Source organism: Ornithorhynchus anatinus, chromosome 4 (genome assembly GCF_004115215.2).
Source record: "Ornithorhynchus anatinus isolate Pmale09 chromosome 4, mOrnAna1.pri.v4, whole genome shotgun sequence".
NCBI lineage: Eukaryota > Metazoa > Chordata > Mammalia > Monotremata > Ornithorhynchidae > Ornithorhynchus > Ornithorhynchus anatinus.
The window spans coordinates 42,279,058-42,293,715 of NC_041731.1; the positions used below are offsets into that span (position 1 = coordinate 42,279,058).

At 47.8% G+C, this 14,658-nt stretch overlaps 1 protein-coding gene across 2 annotated transcripts in view; it reads right to left on the reverse strand.

The window, feature by feature from the left end:
• Positions 1-653: 653 nt before the first annotated feature.
• PHF19 (PHD finger protein 19) overlaps positions 654-14,658 on the reverse strand; it is a 33,463-nt gene continuing 19,458 nt past the window's right edge. The window contains exons 8-15 of one of the 2 annotated variants that reach the window (XM_039911794.1): positions 13,886-13,954; positions 12,187-12,307; positions 11,398-11,465; positions 9,783-9,953; positions 7,639-7,726; positions 6,384-6,469; positions 5,681-5,776; positions 654-4,582 (exon numbers count right to left, since the gene is read on the reverse strand). In XM_039911794.1, coding sequence (XP_039767728.1) covers positions 4,231-4,582; positions 5,681-5,776; positions 6,384-6,469; positions 7,639-7,726; positions 9,783-9,953; positions 11,398-11,465; positions 12,187-12,307; positions 13,886-13,954 — 1,051 coding nt within the window. In that variant the 3' untranslated portion in view covers positions 654-4,230. Of the gene's footprint in view, positions 4,586-5,680; positions 5,777-6,383; positions 6,470-7,638; positions 7,727-9,782; positions 9,954-11,397; positions 11,466-12,186; positions 12,308-13,885; positions 13,955-14,658 lie in introns of both variants that reach the window. The other variant, XM_029063530.1, reaches the window with a different exon arrangement.

The following is a 14,658-nucleotide window of genomic DNA, read 5'->3' on the forward strand; positions in this document are numbered from 1 at the left end:
GATCCTGCCAACAAGGAGCTCACAATCTAGAAGGGGATTCAGACATTAGAATAAATAAATCATGGGTACGTATATGTGCTGTAAGGCTATGGTGAAGTTAATACGATGAGCTTGAAGGATACAGATCCAAGTATCATTATTATAGGATGCAGGTGGCCACTGTGTGGTACCTTGAGAAATTTGCCATACTGGGGGAACGTGTGACTGTGGGTGAGCGTGGGGATGGAAGGAATGAGGAAAATACAAAGGTAGGAGCGATCAGTGGGCCGAGGCAGCTCTCTGAGAAGGGCTAGGCACTATTGGCTTTGTAAAAGTCTTACCCACATAAAGCTCTGCTCCTCTGAACGAGGTAAACCATTCATTCTGCCAGTCCCAGGAGAAGGCCCGAGTCTCCCCAGAGAACGAGAGTTGCCCTCCTTTACCCAGCCCCAAGCATGATCTTTCTGGGTCAACCCTCATTCACCCAAGGCCTCTCTCATCACCTTCTGCCACACCAATGCCCCAAGAATAACTAACTTCTGGTAACAATGGTGCGGTCGCGATCCAAGAGTTCCATAGGCTTTCAGTCCGGTGAGGCACCGAAAAGAAACCAGCCTCATTTCTCTCCTTAGCCACGTGGGATCTCTCGCTGAGTAACTTGGACACAGGGAAGATGAATGTTGACTTAAAAAAGGGAACTTTTTAATTGTACATCAAACATATTAATTACAACTTGAATATAACAAATGTTGGTTATTAAAAGCAGCAACTCGAAACCATAAGTTCTTTTCAAAGGTGCACAGAGTCATTATAAGATCTATTAGAACTAATGCGAGTATCCTCTGGAACGAAACAAGAACACCGAACACCAGTCGAGGCTCCACGTCACCCCTCTATGGCACGCTGGAGGGGATTGAGTCAGGGAGACCTCACCCCCTGGAGAAGCGACGCACCTTTTTGTGCCAATAAACTTAAAGGGGTGGGGAAAAGTGCACTCGTTGTTTGGGAAAAGGCCTGTCTCATCTTCGCCAGCCTCCCCAGGCCTGGACCTAGGGCTGTCACCCAAGCAGCCAAGATACTCACAAACCACTTTAAAAATGCTCCATGGTGAGGGTCAAAGGGCAGCAAATTCAGAGTTTACCCTAGGAGTAAGGGCATAGTGTGGTCTGATTACTCATGGATTAGCCCTCCCACCTCTTGGAAATGTCTGTAAAAGGTTGGGGATGGGTTAAAACGGTCAGGGAGGCTGACGACAAGTTCCTCCTGGTCTTCCTCTTAGAAACTTTCCCACTTTCTTCAGAACACCTTTTTGGGGTCCTCTCCCTCCCAGCCCCCTTAAACCAATTCTTGTGTACTTCCAGGAAGAAAGCCATCCTGGAAACCAAATACTGCTGAAAGTCCGGCACTTAAATCCTCTTACAAGGGTGGCTGGTGTTCCCCCTAAATCAGAGCAGGAGGCCCAATCTCAAAGTCTAGCCAGGTAATAAATTAGGACCTACATGTGTCCCTGCCTAGATGCTTAGGAAGGCACATTTAGTAGGCCATGGGTAACCTGTCAGAGGTCTCAACCCAGCCATTTCCCTAGTTGAGAGATGAAACTGCTTAAGTTACTTCTAAAGAGGGTCTGAGGTCTGGATAGAGTCTGGTTCCCTGTGTTTTAGGTGAGACTGTACCAGTGCCTCTGGAAGCCTCTTGCATCCATTCAGAGAAATTAAAATACTAGTCTGTTTTGCACTCCATTTTTCAGGCCCAACACCATTACATTAAGCCCAGATTCAGTCTTTCCTTGTTTCCATTGACCTTGAAGATGCCCAGATCTGGACTTTCAGGGGGGTCAAGGGTCAGCCTCTTCTCATCCCCTAGGCACCACTCTCCCCCCACGACCACCCCTTGGGAAGAGGTGCAAAGGAGAAACCGTAACCCAGGCTTTCTGCCCTGATTCTTTGGCTCTACAGAGGAGAGGGACTTCTTGATTGTAGTCAGATGGCCTACGGGAAGAGACCTGCTTGTCATCTCCTCAGCCAAGGTAACTGGAAGAGCTATTTGTGGCTGGGTGCTCTCCAGGAACACAAGCTTGGGAAAGAGAAGAAACAAAATCAGGCTTGGGAAGGAGCAGTTCTGACAGGGTGAGATGGGGGGTACCCTCTCCTCCCACCCATTTGGTCTTCAGTTTAGGCTGGAGAAAACAGCCCGTTGATCCTTGTGGGTAAGGGAAGTGAGGGCTGATTTCCTACAGCTGAGTTCCTACTTAAACTTTCTGACCACCTGCCAGGCCTAGGTGAAGGCTGGTCACCTGCTGACGTAGAGTTTCATGTTGTCATGACTACCAAAGCCCTCCTCTGCTCTCCTGGGCCCCCAGGCCTTAAAAGGAAAGAAAGGGACTACAGGCTTCTGGTTTTTAAAGGCATTTCAATTCAGGGGATTCCAAACATCTTTAAAAAGGTTTCTCTGAGCACCTGGGTATGGGGAGAAAAGGAGAAAAAGAGCTATGATTCTAGATCTTAGCCCTTAGCAAGAGAAAGCCCCACAGCAGAAATACAGCTCCCCACCCACATATTTATTCACCCATCTCTTTGCTCCTGAATATGCCAGTCCTGTATTCCCCACCTGCATCCCTTCCCCAGGTGCCTGAAGCCAGCCCCACTCAGAGAGCATAGGAGGTAACAGGGTGGTAGGATTACTTTATGCCAAAAAAAAATTTAGTGCTGCTGGTATGCATCCTGTATGACAATGTGCCTTTTTTTCTGTTTTTCTTCTTAAAAGTATCCAAAAAGCAGCAAAAGACTAGTTTCCTCTTTCCCCCAACAGTGTCTCTTCTTCTCATTATATTCAAGGTTCCTCATGCCACCTACATCTGTGATCACTTTTTCATTTTTGGTTACCTGCTATTTTGGCAGAATTACAAGGCTGGCTCTATATTAACACACCACACAGGTAATTCAGACCGAGGCTATGCAATTTTCTGATCTCATGGAAAAACAATGAGATCAAAGTGGACACTGGAGACCTAGATTTTCTAGAGATTGGGCTGGGGTAACTCCAGTTTGGATGGGGTGATTTTTTGTTGTTTAAAAACCCTCTTTCGCTCCACAGTAGCCAGTGAGAATGGTGCAAGAGACAGGCCACTTTTATTTCTCCAGAAGTTTGACTGGGGCAAGGGCCAGACTTACCCAATCCTGTGATTGTCAAAAGGGGTGAAAAGATAGACTATCCCAGACAGAGAGCTTTCCCCCATCTGTAGCTTCACGGTAGCAGAACTTTGACACATAGGGTGGAAAAATACAAAAAAAAATAAAATGCTATGTTTCTCATTTAAACCCTCCTAAGAGTTTGTAACTCCAGGAAAGGAACCACTTTCCATGATACTATGTTGTAAGAACTAATCCCCCTTACCAGGGAGTCTTCTAAAGATGGAACTGCAGTGGGGACTATACACATCATTAAAAATGACCTTGCTCTTCTCTCCTGCTGCTTTCCCTAGACCTAAGCCCTCTGCAAGGAAATACAGCATTACCAAGAAGGGCTTTGATTAGTTTCACTAAAGTTTCTTTCCTTGCCCCCACAGAGAGTATTTCATGACAGCTGCACTTTCCCCTGTCAGTATAACTGTGGCCAGAGTGGGAGGGATGATGGGGAGCCTGTCGACAGGTTCTACTTTAATCCACACCACCGAGGCAGGGCTGCCCTCCTCAGCAGTCCCTGTTGCTGCCGATCCAGACTACTGGGCCTCTCTACGAGGCAGACAAGTACTGTATGAAAAGCAGAACTGCTAACGGCTCTCACTACCACATAACGCTTTTGAGTAGATCAGTTAGAGAAAGGCACCTAGTTGATCCTATCTGAATATATGCCAGTAAAATAGCCTGGGGGAAGGCAGGAAGAGAGAAGGAAAGAAGAGGAGAGACAAAAGAGGAGGGAAGAGAGTCAGTTGTAGCCCTGGGCTCCCAGATTGCCAGACTGGGAGACAGCAGCATGAGCACCATCACACAAGGGCAACATCGTTGTTCCCAATGTTCTGCAAATCCCCAGCCTGCCCACGCCCTTTCCCCTGCACCCTCCCCACCCCAACACCAAAGCTCACTGGCCAAGTCTGGCATTCAGCCGTCATCTCGGTTTCCTGGATTAACTGCCCCCTCCTCCCCATTCCAGGATGTCCCCAAGCAGAGTGTCCCCCTCTCCTTTGGTTTCCGCGCCTCTGTCCAAACTCTCTCTCCCCCTCCACCCAGGCCGAGCTGAGCGTCATCTGCTCTGTCAGTATGGGGTGGTCCCTTCCCACTCCACCAGGTACTGGACTTTCCCTTCTGGGGTCACCCTCCGGGCCAAAACCTGGTACTTCTCGCCACAGGCCAGCCTCCCAGCTGCTCCAAAATAATTGGTGATCGAGGATTTGAGGTGGGAAAGAGAGGAGTCATCCTCACTGATGTTCTCAAAGGTGTGGCTGTCAATTCCATCGTCTGGGCGCTCAGGACCGGACGCCCCGCCCTCGGCGCTGCTGTCCGAGGGGCAGCCGCCCCCACGCCCACCCGACTCAGTGGCTTTCCTCTTCACCCCCAGAGAGGTGTAGACTTTGGCCGCCAGCTTCCTCTTCCGGCTGCCTACATTTCTTCTAGGAAGAGAGAGAGAGAGAGAGAGAGAGAGAGAGAGAGAGAGAGAGAGAGAGAGGGAGAGGAAGAAAGAGAGAGAAATGGTGAGTGAAGGGACGAATGTCTCTGTCTTTATCCTCCTCCATTCAGGAGGGACAGAGAGACAGAGAGAGAGAGAGAGAGAGAGTGCAAGAGAGCACATGTGGGAGCACGCGAGAGAGCATATTAGAAGAGAGACCGCAAGAGCCTGTGAGAGAGCATGGGAAAGAGTGGTGGGAATGGGGAAGGAGAAAGTGACTCTAGTTTTGCTCCTTTATATGCAAAATGGTCTAGTGGAAAGAGCACAAGTGTGGGAGTTAAAGGACCTGGGTTCTAATCCCAGCCCTGCCAGCTGCCTGCTCTGTGACCTTGGAAAACTCACTTAACTTCTCTGTGCCTCAGTTTCCTCATCTGTGAAATAGGGATTCAATTTCTGTTCTCTCTCCTACTTAGACTGTGAGCACCACATGAGACAGGGATTATGTCTAACATGATTACCTTATACCTATTCCAGTACTCAGTATAGTGTCTTGTACATAGTAAGCACTTATATACCACAATTTTCATTACTAGTGGGATGCTCAACCCATTCTGTTGACAGGATGGACTCGACTACGAAATACTGAGGGATTTATCCACAGGCATCTCCTCTATACAAAGCTCCCAAACCTATGGAAGAGACCCTCAAGTTACAGGAGCTCTCACCCTTCCACAGACAAGCCCCTGAGAGTCCTTGCCTTACAGCCAGACCTTCTAGATTTTTAAAAAGAAGTCAGCCTCTGTCATAGCGTACTTGGTGAGAAGCAGATAGCTGAGGAGTTGGATAGTCTCCCTTGTCAGAGTGCAATCAAAACAAAGGCACTCCTTACCCCAAGTCTACAACAGTGTGCAAAGTTGGTGGAAGGAGAGTGTGGAGAAGGACCAAGAGAAAACTGGGGAGTGGAGTCTAACTTGGAGTTCAAGCAAGGGGATGTGAGAGTTGGCAAAGAGAGAAAGGTCAGGGTTGGGAGGCAGCGGGAAGAAGCAGGGCAAGGGAGGCACTCCAGGCCCAGATATACTCAAGCTGAAGGACTTCTTACCTGGACTCGTAGGACAGACTGGTGGAGGCCGAACCTGAAGTGCTGGCTGCATCTGTGGAGTCCAGGTCAGAGAAGAAAGTCTGGCCTGAACTGGCACTGGGGGGAGAGAACAGGGGAGAAGGTAAAGTTCTGGCCCAGCCATGCCTGTCTTCACCCGGAGCCCGCCTCTCCCCACTCTGCCAAGCAGCAAACAACTCCTCCTCCACTTTCCCCTCCTCCTCCACAAAGCCAGGGTTTAGGGAACAAGAGACGGGACAATTTCAGCTAAAGTTTGGACCAAACCTCCTGGACAACAAGTCTGATCTGGAGGGAGAGAGCTGGTTGAGCTGGAGCAAAGAGGCCAGGGAGGGGCAACTCAGTCACTTGCCACGCCTGACAAAAGCTGCTCTTGTGCAGTTGATATGGCTCACCACCTGCTGAGGGGGTGGGGAAAAATCACTCAGCTTCCAGTTACCCTCTTGGTGTGGCTGATTTGCTAAAATTATCCATCTCTCTTGGGGGTTATGCAAACAGCAAGTCTCTCTCTCTCTCATTTTTAAAAAAACCCACTGTTTCCCTGCTCTGCTTCTGATAGCATGGGCTTCTTGAAATGGTCAAGAGGTTGCCTCCCTGATCCCCTCACAAAAAGCATGCTCCAGTCCAGCCCCCAAACCCTACCCCCAAACCTTTCTTTTGGGCAGAGGGGTACATGGGTCAAACTTACCTTTTTAAACTCTGAATTTCATCCAGTGTAAAATCAAATATGCTGGCCAGATGGTGGTTAGTACTCCAGGCAGAGGTGAAGTCACTCTGCATCACAAAACAAAAGAAATAGAGCAAACAAATAAAAACCCGAGGCAGGTCTGGGACACTGGGGAGAGGGAGTAGAGTATAGCCGTGGATTTGCCTGGGACTAGCTTGGCAGGACTCCCCTGTCCTCTCCTCTTGCTCTTTGACCTCTCAGGTGCTGGTTAGTCAACCAAAGAGGACCCAGCAGTAGATCACAAATAGAGCCCAGATGGACTTACTCAGTTCAGTGATTTCCCTGCCTCCTCTATTTAAAGTGCCCCCTACCCAGGGGGATAGCAAAGACTCATCCCACCAGATTACCACATTTTACCAGTGAGCATCAGGCTCTTTGTTAAAAGAGAGATGTGCTCATGGTATTTGTTTGTTAAGTGCCTGCTATGTGCCAGGCACTGTATTAAGCTCTGGGGTAGATACAAGCTAATCAGGCGGGACACAGTCCATGTCCCACACAGGACTCACTGTCTTAATTTCCATTTTACAGATGAGGCACCTGACGCACAGAGAAGTGAACTGACTTGCCCCAAGGTCACAGAGCAGACAAGGGGTGGAGTCGGGATTAGAACCCAAGTCCTTCTGATTCCCAGGCCTGGGCTCTGTCCACTAAGCAATGAAGATCTCTGTTGAAGGCCAGGAGGAAGCAGGGTGGAGCTGGACATAAATTGTGGGACACTGAGTTTGGCACAATCAAATTAAACTGGTGCTTCGCCTTGTCTCCTGCATAGCCCCTGGCTCTTAAAAAAAATTGCTGACATTTAAACCCCAGTAACGACATTTTCTTCCACATTCCTAAAGTACACCAATAAAAAGGGAGCAGCAGCCTAAAAACTGACCCTCAAAAGGGGGCTCCCACCCCAAAAGTTTACTCCAAGAAGGGAGCTCCTGCCCCAAAAGTTGACCCTGGGAGAGTCTGTGTTCGGAGTAGTGCTTTTAAAAGACAGTCCCAAGAGAGGAGCTGTGACCTGCCAATTGCCTCTCTTAAACTAGAGCCATGATTGCCCTGGGCTCCCATCATGCCCTACTCAGAGAGGACAACTCATTCAATTGTATTTATCGAGCGGTTACTGTGGGCAAAGCATTGTCCTAAGCAGTTGTACAATTAAAGACATTACTAAGGCATGTCTCCCCTGCAAAGGAAAGTTGTGGAGAGTAAGAAAGAGTGAGAAACTAACACTGGGAATAGCATCCTCCAACAAAAATTTTGATCTTTTTCTTCTAACAACTCGCCTTTTCTGCTGTTGAAACTCATGAGGCAGCAAACTGGAAATAAAAGAGAGAGAAAAAAGTGGGATGAGTCAGATCTGTTAGAAGACTATCAAACACATCCTAAACATCAAGGAGAAAAGGCAAGTGTCTAATTGTGCTAGGAGCATCCAGAAGCTCAAAAATTCAGCTCAATGCCACTTGAGGGACTTAGAAGGAAAAACCTGAGAAATGTCGTTAACCCCCTGCATTTTTTTAATAGTGTTAAGCATGTACTGTGCACCAGGCACCATACTAAGCACTAGGGTAAATATGGGCTGATCAGGTTGGACACAGTCCCTGTCCCACCTGGGGGGTCTCAGTCTTAATCCCCATATTACAGATGAGGTAACTGAGGCCCAGATAATAATAATAATGTTGGTATTTGTTAAGTGCTTACTATGTGCCGAGCACTGTTCTAAGCGCTGGGGTAGACATAGGGGAATCAGGTTGTCCCACGTGGGGCTCACAGTCTTAATCCCCATTTTACAGATGAGGGAACTGAGGCACAGAGAAGTTAAGTGACTTGCCCACAGTCACACAGCCGACAAGTGGCAGAGCTGGGATTCGAACTCATGAGCCCTGACTCCAAAGCCCATGCTCTTTCCACTGAGCCACGCTGCTTCAGTGAAGTGCCTTGCCTATGGTCACACAGCAGCTAAGTGATGGAGCTGGCATTAGAACCCAGATCTTCTGACTCCAGGCCCAGGGTCTTTCCACTGGATCATGCTGCTTCTATGGAGTTAAACTCCTGCCTCCTTCAAATCTGACAAACCAGCATTTTCCCATTTTCAAAACCCTACCAAAAAAAAAAAATCACTTTTCAGGAAACCTTACCTGATTCACCTGCTACTTCCCCAACCAATTTTCCCTCCCTCCTGCATCATCTAGGCACTTGAGTCCAGACCTACCCTTAGATACTCATCATCCCTCATCCCAATTCTTATTTGCTTCCCTTATCTGTGATTTAAGGCCTCTCTCCCCGACTAGATTATAAGTTTCTTAAGGGCAGGGATCATGTCTACTTACTCTATCACATTTTTGCAATTGTGTAGTTAAGTGCTCTCAATAAATTCCACTGATAGATTGATTAAACCACAAAGGAGATGAGGACCTGTTTCACTGTTGGGACCTGCTTTGTAAATTCCACAGTAACTCACTGCAGCTGATTTGCCAAGTGCCAACCTTAGACTAAAAAAAAAATAAACTTCCAAAGAGCCCAGGAGGGGAAGACATGACGATGTGACATCAGGACACTGTAGCACGACAGGTCCCATTTAGGAGCCCAATCACTAGCTTTTAAATTCATTCAATCATATTTACTGAGCACTTACTGTGTGACGTGCATTGTACTAAGCGCTTGGAAAGTACAATTCAGTAACAAATAGAGACAATCCCTGCCCACAATGAGCTCACAGTCTAGGAGGGGGAAGAGAGGCATTAAAAGAAGTTTTAAAGGCATGACCCCCCTCCAATATGACCCTGAGGGAGGTTGGAGAAAAAGCCTCAGGGGTCTGAAATCATGGAGAAAGGAAAGCTTTGAGACTACTTTTGCAAAACTTCCGGAGCAACCGCCCACAGGCAAATAGAAGGCCGTTGAGCCTTTCCTACTGGACCCTTGGTGAAAGGGGTGCAATAAATGATGTCCTGGTACACACTGGGATTGATTCTGCTCCTTCTTGGGCCCACGTTCAGGTCAGCAGCCCCGGGGCCAGCAGGACTGGACTATCTGATTCTCCTCAGAAGTCAAGTTCAGCGTTAGGTCGGGTGGAACATCTCTCAGCACTAGCCAAGTCCTGCTGAGCCTGACTCTATCCCCACGGCAATGACTCTTTCCTCTCAGAAGGCTGGCAGGAAGGAAGGCCTTCATCTGTGTTGCTCCCCAACCCCACCAAGCAGCAACAGCAGAATCCCATAATGTGAAGGGCTGGGACCTGGCCAGGATCTGGGGTTTTGCTAGGTTTAAGTAAGCAATGGAGTTCTTGCCAGGGACTGCCCTATCATCTGTTCCGTTTGGACCAGAGAACAGAAAGCAGAGAGGTTCTGGGGCTCACCTGAAGAGACCGGAACTGACCTGTGCTCAGAAGGGTGTTTGCTCTTCCCTCTTTTCCGCAGCTCCGAGGAGCTGTTCTCGCTCGGACCGGCCCCCTTGTCCGGCAGCAGCTTCCCTGGAGGGTTGGGGGGCACCCGGATCCTCAGGCGGAAGATGCATTTCTTCTTCTTGATTTCCTTGCCACAGAGAAATCTGCAAAGCAAGAGGGCAGACGGGAGGAGAAAAGCTACAGAGTCTAACCCAGGCCAATGGCTTTGGGGAGGCAAATGCAAGCAGAAGTCCTGCCCTCCCACCCTGGGGAACAAAGCACCAGGACCATCCTGTGATCAAACCGTCATGGCGACTGTTCTCCTGGGCAAATAGGACAGGATTGACAGTTACACAAATCATGAAAAGAACGGCAGGGTGAATGTAAAATTAATGTTTGCCAAATCCCACACTACAGGACCTGGGGTCTGAAGGTACTAAGATTAAGACAGACATAAGGAATCACTTTTTCACTTTCAAGAAGCAGTGTAGCCTAGTGGATAGAGCATAGGCCTGGGAGTCAGAAGGATCTGACTCTAATTCTGGTTCTAATCCCAGCTCCACCTCCTGTCTTCTGTGTGGCCTTGGGCAAGTCACTTCACTTCCCTGGGCCTCAGTGATCTCACCCGTAGTGCTCTGTACATAGTAAGCACTTAACAAATACCAATATTATTAAAACAGGGGTTAAGACTGCAAAACCCATGTGGGACAACCCTATTTGTTTGTATCCACCCCAGCACTTAGTACAGAGCCTAGCACATAGTAAGTGTTTAACAAATACCACAATTATTATTATTATTATTATGTGGGGCAGGGACTGTGTCCAACCAAATTAGCTTATATCTACCCCAGCACTTAGTACAGTGCCCAGCACATAGTACACACTTAATGAATGCCATTAAAAAAAACCCAACGAAAAACCAAGGTGGTGAAGCATGGAAATGGGACCACAAGAAGAGTTGTGGTAGGCTGAGAATACCAACAGATTCAAGAGGGTCAACAAATTCGTAATGGGTAACCAGAGGGAAAGCTAGGAATAGCAATGGGAAATCAATCATCTTAATTCAATCATATTTATTGAGTGCTTACTGTGTGCAAAGCACTGTACTAAGGATTTGGGAGAGTACAAAACAACAAACAACAGACACATTCCCTGCCCACAACGAGCTCATTTATTCAATGCTTAACGTATGCAGAGCACTGTACAAGGCGCTTGGGAGAGTACAACATGACAAACTTGTTCAGACATGTTCCTTGCCCACAAGGAGCTTACAGCCTAGAGGGAAAAGAAGTGAACTTTTGATGGTACGAAATCCATAGGACGGATCAATTGACTCCCCTTTAAGAGCACTGCTCAGGGCCTTATGTTCGGAGGGAAAAATAGACTATAAGGAATGCTGTCAAGGGATATTAAGGAGGTTGAGGGAAAGCTATAGGCAAACAAGTAAGCAAGGACCAACAAGCTTGAAAAATCAAACTGGTTTGCTGTTGCCTTCCCTCCTCGGCCACTTCAATCCCAGATGAAATCTCACGCGATGATTCCGACCTTATCCATCCCTCTCTGCTCTCCTTTCCTGACCGTCCCAGTCCCCTGCACCCTCAGTCTTACCTGCTTTTGTAGCTGTTTAGTGCATTGAGGAGGTGGGGTCCCCGTTCTGCCACTGGGGTACTGGTCAGCTTAAAAGAGGGATTTGCAGAAACATCAGTGTCCATCAATGAGACCATGGAAGCATCAGTCTCTAAAAGGCAGGGAGTGAATCTTCTTGTCTCTCTGCCCTTTCCCCCAGCTCTGTGTGTGTGTATGCGCGTGCATGCAATGCGTGTGTGAATGGAATGTGTGTGCTATTGCCTCCAGATTGTCAGCCCCTTGAGGGCCGTATCTTCTCCTGCCTCTGTCCCTCCTCCCACATCTGGCACAGGTTCTGGGTCTTGCAGGCATTCCATTACTGCTGCAAAGTGAAAAAACCCCTCAAACTGCCATCTATTCATTTCTCATCCAGCCCCACCTAATGCTATTCCTCATTAAGCCAACTGGGGGCAGCTCTGCTTCACTTTCTAACTTTCAGCAGCCTCAGGCCCTCAGATGAAAATTACACTTTGAGCTGGCTTTGAAGCACCTCTTCCCTTCCATATAGAAAATCCAGCGTTTTCCAAACACTCCCTGAATGCCCCCTCCAGCCCAAAGCCAAGAGGCTTGCAGTTCTCATTTAGAGCTGGATTGATTTCGCGTATTTTATAAAACTTATAAGAAATATTCCTTTTGGCTAGGAGATGGCGGGGGTCACGCCTTCATCCCCCATCTCGGGATGTATTGTCTCCTCCTAACAATTCCACCGATAGTCCCTCTGCCACCCCACCTCCCCACACACCCCTCTGGCCAAGATGGTTTCCTGTTTACCTTCCCAAGCTGAAGGGGCTCCCAGTGATGATTGACAAAGGCTAAGATTTCCTCGAAGTCAAAGTACTTCTTTTTGCTCTGCACTCCTAGGTTGTAAAGGGCCAGGTGAACCACATCCACCCTGAGAGAGAAGAGAGATAAGAAAGGAATGAGCTAGCTCAGTTCCCCAACCCTCTTTCCCCAACCCTGGCCAAAGCTGGGGGAGAGGTTTGAACTCCTCCATGCTGGTACTGAAGAAAAAATGAGCATGGTGAGAAAACCGGGTTCTCAGTGCTTGACACATAGAGCGCTTAACAAATACAAATACTATTATTATTCTTGGCATTTTGTAAAGGAAATTCACTCACCAGAGCAATAGTTTGAGGTGTATAAGGCCCTTGTGGGCAGAGGCTTCCTGATTTCCACCTTCATTGAACTGTTCTCTTCCAAGAGCTTAATACAGTTCTCTGCACACTGTAGGCACTCAAATACTACTGATTGATCAACTCCAAATCTTTCACCTTTGGGGGAATTTTCTTCTTCAAACCTTCATGTGCTGAGGCACCATGAAGTGACAGAAGTTTTTGGACACCTTTTCCCATCTTTGCTCCAGCTCAGTCCCTCATTCAGGTCTCCTTTCCTTAGTCTTTAGGAAGTGTCAGTTAGCACTCAATAAATTCCATCGATTGATAGACTGACTGGCAGTCTGAAAGTCCTTCAAGTTAGGGTCAGTCTGTCCTGATTCCTCTCCTCCTCACTCCCATAGGAAAATGATGCCAGGCCTTGCTCAGCTTCATGCTGTATACAGCTGTATACCAGTTGAGAAGGGCTCCCCCCAAAGATGAGTAAGGAAGAAGGTTGACTCCCAGGCCTCTCGTGCAATGCAAACCAAACCTCAGTCCTGTGAGAAATCCTTCAGAACTGCTTTAAAGGGGATGGACCAATTTACCAGGAGAGAGCTGAAATACAGGGGAGATGGAAAGAGGGGAGGGTCCTTGCAGAACTGTGGCCAGGGGGCCTCCCTCTGAAATGGTCCCGAAGCTGTAGAGGAATTTTCCACAGAATCTTAGATGGGCCAATGGCCTTCAGCTGCGTCGCTCAGCCCACATCTCTCCTCTACTCAAAGCCCTCTGCTGTTACTCTCCACATCCAAACAAAAACTCCTCAGCCAGTTACAAGGCTCTCCACCATCTGGTTCCACCTTAGCTCTCTTTGCTCTTACTTGCTGTCTTGGTTTCTCCCAAGCCAAGCTTTTGGCTGTATCTTGCTCTCGCCTCTTCAGCCTCTACAAATCTGATGAACCACAGTGCTTCCCACATTAGATCCCCTACTAAAATCCCTCCTTGGACAAGCCTTCTCCAGTTAGTTCTTGGTGTCCCAAGTCATACAAACCCATCAACAGTCTCCCACACTTATTTATCCCCAGGTATATCCAGATCAGTTACTTCCTTTGATTAAAATTATTTGTAAATATTTTCATATTTACAAATGCAAAAATGTCTGACTCTGCCATTAGAGTGTAAACTCCTTGTGGGAAGGGGATGTGCCACTTGCTGGTTTTGTATTTCCCAAGCACCTAGTACACTCATTGGGCCCAGTGGGCCCTCAATAACTGCCAGTACTAGGTTCTCCAGACTTAGGCCTGATTAAATGAACCTAGGGTTCTCTCTGGCACTATCTGTCGCCTCAGGCCGGCCACTGGCCCCAGTCTAGCACTTACCACCTCAAGGGCAGCCTCTTGATGTATTCTGGCCCCTGGTTGCACACCGAGCAGAAAAAAACATAGAACCTAAAAAAGAAAGCGAGATGAACTGAACTGAAGTTCTGGACAGTGGAAGCTACCCAGCTGACCATGGGTCCTGAGAAGTAAAAAAATCAATTCCCCAGGGGGTCTTTGCTATATTGCCCAACATTGATCCCTTGAGCCCTCCCTCCTAATTTCCATCTCGCTGGGCACTTTTCTTTGGAAAAGAAGGGGAGAAGTAAAGGGTGGGATATGTCTCTCTCCACAGCCTGGGCTCTGCTACCTTTAGTAGGGCTCTACCAAAACAGACACCTACCCTTTCAATCTTTGCTGCTGTTGCAGTCCAGCCCCTAAAATGCTCTGCTTGAATTTTATAAGGACTGTTATAAGTAAGCCCATTTGCAGTTATCAGATTACCTTCCTGTCCAGGGCTAATACTTCTCTGCCCACCAACCTAAGCATAACATGACCTCTTTGGGAGACCTGTATTTTTTTTTGCTCTAACTTTACAGTGGGCCATTAAACAGAGAAACTTTACCTACCCCATTGTTTTTAGATTCTACAAAGAAGAGGAGATGAAATTTCACTTTGGTTGTTTGGCCGGATGTGTCAGCACTGAGGAGGGAACCAGGTAGGGTCAACCCTCTAAGTTCAGATCACTTGACACATACATACACATGCATCCCCACACACACATATATGCAAACACACACACACACACATTCACGCTTACACTTCCTCCCTCCTTG